Source organism: Schistocerca americana, chromosome 4, assembly GCF_021461395.2.
Source record: "Schistocerca americana isolate TAMUIC-IGC-003095 chromosome 4, iqSchAmer2.1, whole genome shotgun sequence".
NCBI lineage: Eukaryota > Metazoa > Arthropoda > Insecta > Orthoptera > Acrididae > Schistocerca > Schistocerca americana.
Window position 1 is genome coordinate 490,592,181 of NC_060122.1, and position 6,492 is coordinate 490,598,672.

The 6,492-nt window shown below is 42.5% G+C and overlaps 1 protein-coding gene across 1 annotated transcript in view; it reads left to right on the forward strand.

Annotated features, from left to right (window-relative positions):
• Nucleotides 1-6,044, forward strand: part of LOC124612515 — a 59,927-nt gene extending 53,883 nt beyond the window's left edge. The window contains exon 5 of the mRNA XM_047140768.1: nt 4,086-6,044. Coding sequence (XP_046996724.1) covers nt 4,086-4,535 — 450 coding nt within the window. The 3' untranslated portion in view covers nt 4,536-6,044. The remainder of the gene's footprint in view (nt 1-4,085) is intronic.
• The last annotated feature ends 448 nt before the right edge of the window (nt 6,045-6,492 follow it).

Here is a 6,492-nt window from a genome sequence, read left to right on the forward strand (position 1 = left end):
TGCTCCTGGGGTATCGGCGAGGACCATTCGCAACCGTCTCCATGAAGCTGGGCTACGGTCCCGCACACCGTTAGGCCGTCTTCCGCTCACGCCCCAACATCGTGCAGCCCGCCTCCAGTGGTGTCGCGACAGGCGTGAATGGAGGGACGAATGGAGACGTGTCGTCTTCAGCGATGAGAGTCGCTTCTGCCTTGGTGCCAATGATGGTCGTATGCGTGTTTGGCGCCGTGCAGGTGAGCGCCACAATACGACCGAGGCACACAGGGCCAACACCCGGCATCATGGTGTGGGGAGCGATCTCCTACACTGGCCGTACACCACTGGTGATCGTCGAGGGGACACTGAATAGTGCACGGTACATCCAAACCGTCATCGAACCCATCGTTCTACCATTCCTAGACCGGCAAGGGAACTTGCTGTTCCAACAGGACAATGCACGTCCGCATGTATCCCGTGCCACCCAACGTGCTCTAGAAGGTGTAAGTCAACTACCCTGGCCAGCAAGATCTCCGGATCTGTCCCCCATTGAGCATGTTTGGAACTGGATGAAGCGTCGTCTCACGCGGTCTGCACGTCCAGCACGAACGCTGGTCCAACTGAGGCGCCAGGTGGAAATGGCATAGCAAGCCGTTCCACAGGACTACATCCAGCATCTCTACGATCGTCTCCATGGGAGAATAGCAGCCTGCATTGCTGCGAAAGGTGGATATACACTGTACTAGTGCCGACATTGTGCATGCTCTGTTGCCTGTGTCTATGTGCCTGTGGTTCTGTCAGTGTGATCATGTGATGTATCTGACCCCAGGAATGTGTCAATAAAGTTTCCCCTTCCTGGGACAATGAATTCACGGTGTTCTTATTTCAATTTCCAGGAGTATATATATATATATATATATATATATATATATATATATATATATATATATATATATATATCAGTAACTGTGTTGGAAGGTATCAGAGAGTTTGAAGTTGAAATAGTTAGGATATCTTATATGTAAATGTTGAATATTCGATGGTATTAGTGCCTTGAAAACAGTTACATTCGAAACACTAGCTTTCCAAATTGTTAACAAGTTGGTTTGGTTACTCGAGAGAATTGCTTATTGTGGTACTGTCTAAGGAGGCCTTTATTTCATAGAAGTGCCGATCTGATATGAAACGAGACACACTTTTACTGCACAGAATTTTCATTTTACAGAGAAATGATGTTTTCTTAATATATCAGTTATTTATTAAAACATGAATACGCAGCTTTAATGTTCCACAATAATATTTATTTAATAGTCAGTTATGAACAGGATTTCGACTTCCTATCCCATCGTCAGATCGTTCTACAGAGATATGTGACTTTATGTCCATGTCGGTATAAAACAGAAGCATTACGTAGTACCCAAGGAGACTCTGAACAAATAAATCTTATATTACACTATATTCTACCCAAAGAGACTTTGAGTAAATGATTCTTATCTTATGCTGTATTCAAATGTTAAAAGAATATGAATGTTTAAGCCTAATATTTTGTACAAGTGGGTAATAGCACAGACTACTATGTTATACGGACAAATGGATGAAAGTGAGGAAAAGGCCGAGAAAGGGAGGGAAGGGGCGAGGGGAGAAAGGGAACGTTTAGTAATGGAACTGTGTTTGGTCAATAAGGACTATATCAGGATTCTTTGATTGGTGCTTATTAATGACCAGAATTTCGAGTAATGTTGATTTCCTGCGTTTAGTTCCTCTATGGAGGACTCTCATTTAATATCATATGAACGACATTCCTTCAGAGCATATTCAGCAAAGGTGGAAGCTTTCTCTTTCAGCCTCCACCTCCTTTCACGCTCAGCCAGTCTAGTACGGTTTCATTTGATATTAAATGTGATCTTCTCCATAGAGGAACTAAAGGTAGAAAATAAAATTACTCGAAATTCTGGTCATTAATAAACACAAATTAAAGAATCCTACCTGGTCCTTATTGACCAAACACAGTCCCATTCGACTTAGACTTCGTAGACTCACGGAATATGTGATTCGATAATGTTTTATTAATCCATGTTTTTTTACACGGTGTCAACTATTCAATATGTTGTAAACCTATTGCCTGTTAAAAATTCAATTACTGAACTAGTTAATTCTGATCCAGTTGGGGACAAAGTAATACCTAATGAGTAATACCTAATGTGGACTGGTTAAGAGTTCGGCACTAGCATGATTGAGAAGCACTTGTGTGCAGACAGACAGAAAGAGTTGCAAGCTGACAGTCATTAAAGACAGAAGTAAGCGCTTTGTTGACGTGGCATCCAGAATGTAGCAACGCATTGTGAATTTACGAGCGGCCGTTTATTTGTGCTACAGGACAATGTTTAATCAAGAAGAATTGGAAAAACAGATTTTTATATGAAGAATTCTGTGCGGCAAAAATTAATACAAATTGATCGTTACTGGAAGAACTACTTAAACCTACCTAACCTAAGGACATCACACACATCCATGCCCGAGGCAGGATTCGAACCTGCAACCGTAGCGGTCGCGTAGTTCCAGACTGTAGCGCCTAGAACCGCTCGACCACCCCGGCCGGCTGAACGGTTATTATTTAACTTCTTGATATAGATTTAGAAAGCGATCACAGTGGACATATAAATCATAAAACAATACTGAGTCCTTTTTAGCAATCAACACAATCTGATGGATACCCAGTCTAATAATAACTGCACCATGCATACCGCCAGTTCCGTAGCATTTCAGGCGACTTTGTTTACTCAATGGTTCATTTCCATGGACCTGTCCTTTTTATCGTTAATTCGTGGCCACAGTAACATTTATAATGAGTTCTTACAAAATTATACAACAAAAATACTTTCGTCTTGGAGTAGGATTACCATACTCTAAAACCGCAAAATGAGGACATCCTCGACGAGGATGAGGACGATTCTAGTCCGGATCTATATAGGTGCGCTAGAATATATTTCTTTGTTTTAAATTGTAAAATGTATTATTTCCGTTCTCTTGTCTGTAACGCAGCCCAGGTAATCAGCACTAGATTGGGATGATTTTTGGTTTTGAATAAGAAAGTACGACTACTGTAAAACACTATCATCTTCCTTTCAAGATCCAGACTAATCCCTTTAGTACTGCCGATTGAAACATGATTAGCTCAGTTTTATGTTATGAAATGGTTATATTATTATACAAACATAGCTGGATGAGTCCACTAGATCGCTAAAAATACGTGTATCGCACAAAAATAAATTATTAAGTGAAAACCGGGAGCAGGGAGACAAACACAACCAAGAAGCGTAGATATTACAGCTAACTGTAAGCTCAAATGGCTCTGAGCACTATGGGACTCAACATCTTAGGTCATAAGTCCCCTAGAACTTAGAACTACTTAAACCTAACTAACCTAAAGACATCACACACACCCATGCCCGAGGCAGGATTCGAACCTGCGACCGTAGCAGTCCCGCGGTTCCGGACTGCAGCGCCAGAACCGCACGGCCACCGCGGCCGGCTAACTGTAAGCTAAAAAGATCGAAATATCGACTTTAACCAATATAAATCGATATTTTCCGTTCCACTAACAAACTGGTTACATGTGAACTGTAAGCAAATAACAAATGATTTAATTCAGTAACAGAAAGAAAAGGTATATAAATTGTTGACGAGACGAGATGAAAATAAAAATCAAAATATCTTAATTCCCAAAACTAAAAAAATGCGGACATAAGCAGAAATCATAAAAATATATACAGACGCTACACTAAACGTCGAAAATGCGGACACGTGCTCATAAATACAGACGTATTGTGACCCTATCTCTGATTCCTATTAGATTACTTAGCTTTAAAGACTATTACTGTTTCATCTAACGGATTTTCACGATAGCTCAAGAATAACTGCTCTAAAGTTTGGCCAGGTGGCTCTGCATTAGCTCACAGTCGTGCAAATTATTAGTTCAACAAACAGATCATAGGTGTCACTCGCGTACACTCAAAGTAACTACATCTCTTACTAGAGCTTGTGATGCTCTGTTACTTCTCACGTAGAATCTGGATAGCAGCTCTGAACGGCAGTCTCGTTGCCCCCAGGTGCACCTGATCTGCATGCCGCCGAGCAGCGAGAACATCTGCAAGCAGTCGTCGCAGTTCCACTTCGTCAACGACTACCTGTACCGGCCCATCAACGAGGAGGAGGTGCAGAACAAGCCGAACGTGACTCTGCGCTACTCTGACCGCTACTACCCGGACAACTTCTACGAGGAGGAGAGTCTGCACCAGCAGCCGGCGCCCATCCGCGGGTCTGCCGCGCCGCCCCCGCCACCCCCGGCCGCCGCCCCCGTGCTGCGCGGCCGCCCCCAGGTGCCGCAGTTCCGCCCCCAGCCGGCCCCTCACCAGGTCTTCCACTCGCCCGAGGAGGTCAACATCCCGCTGCAGCAGCGCAGGCCCTCGGGCCCGCCTCCAGCACCCGTCAGGGGCGGCTTCGGCCCCCAGCACGATGACGAGTACGAATACGACGACCTGCCCTTCCGCCAGGGCTAGAAGCGCCCTCCTGTCACAGCCAGGATGCGACTTCGCGTCCCGAACTGGACTAGAGAAGGCAGGCAGACTGTTTCCCGTGCAGTCGGCATCGACGGACACTGTGGAATGCCTTTGTGCGTGTGTGTAGTTACATGCGGAACTCTCCAAACCAATCGATTCTCCCCCGAGATACCGCGGCAGTTCTCGCGAATCTCACATACCAAGCCGACTCATTCAATCAGCTCTTGTTATGTAATTTACAAACTTCCCTCCTCGCTCTTGACTGATTCTCTTATATGCAGTCGCAGAGCAGCTTCCTCCTTAAACGTAACAATACTGACGACCCATTCCTGGAAATATTATCATTTTCGTTGTGTATACTCTAATTGCCATATCTACATCTGCACGATTATTCTGCAACTCCCTCTTAAGTGTTACCCAGAGAGTGCGTGGAGCCGCTTTCATATTATTTCTCTACTTCTCCACTCGCGAATAGCACGTGGGTGAAAATGCATGCCTAAACCTTTTCGTATGGACTACAGTTTATTTCATTTTATCACGACGTAGATGGAAGTCAACAAAATATTTTGTCATTCAGAGGAGAAATTTGTCGATTGTAGCTTCGTAAAAAAATTTCGTCGGAACTAAAAACGTTTGTGCTTTAATGACTGCCATCCCGACGTGCTTAATATATCCGTGACACTCTCGCTACTATTTGGCGATTATACAAAACGATCTGCCCTTCTTTGAACATACTGGATGTCCATCGTCAATGACCCAACTGGATGAATATGCGAGCTCTTCCGTTACTCTTTACCCGAAAAAACGTGTTTAAGAATTGAAAAAAAGAGTTAGTTTGGATATCCTACTGAAATTTATTTACGTTAGCGATCCCTTTTCACAAAACAAAACTTTTCATTCGTAACAAAATAGATAGATGATTCAGTTTACCACTTTCAAGGAAACAGTTTGCGTCAAAATCAAGAACTCAGTATTTCTTTCCTTATCTACTGTACATTACAGTACGTCGACAGTTTGGGAAAGGGTTCACTTCAGAAGTACCTCCAAATAATCTATAGTTGGTGCAAAATATTTTTAGGTATCCATCATTTCTCCAGCAAATTTCACTTAGGTCACCTACAATTGTTTTTAATCGTTAACAAATAGGTGGAAACATAGTCCATCAGATATTAAAACGCAGCATACCATTCTCATTATGAGTTTTGGAGGAAGCTACTCTGCTCTGCTGGGTCCCGCCCATTATGTCGCCTGGGCGCTACGGTACACAATTTTCAACGTTAACAGCTGTTTAACATCTACTGTACAAATTAATTTATTGGTACTTAGAGTTAAGCTATGTGTGTATGTATGTGTGGCCTTGTATTTCTCAGAACTTCATCGTTAATCCTTACCTGTATCATCGTGATCCCCATTAATTTATCCCCTGTGATTTTACTCTTAAGAATGTTCACGTATGTACTCGTGCTTTAGTTAAATAAAAGCATGGTGCCCATAAGTTTTGAAACGAGATTACTAGAAACTGTTTTATCTGAGGAAGATAAAGTACTCATAGTATTTTTACCTTTAACCTAACGCCCGAAAAAACTTCCAGAATATCAAGATAAACTCACCAAAAACTCTATATAAACGTGAAAAATTGTGAAAAATTCTAGAGAAGAGGAGCTACCTACTTACCGTGTAAGCTTAGTCAGAAACTGGCATTCTTGGGAATCATGCTTCTTAGAAGATTGCAGATTAAGGAGCGTGATAAGGGTGCAATACGTTCACTGTATCTTTTACATTACACAGCTGAACTGTTACAGTAATCGACACGAAGATTAGAACTAGACAAATAATTTACAAAATTAGATATCTTAGTTACTGACATTTAGCAGTATTAACAAACAACAGCACATGTACTCCATATATCCATAGGAGAATTTCGTAGCTGCAAGGAACACTCCCACCATTTCAAACA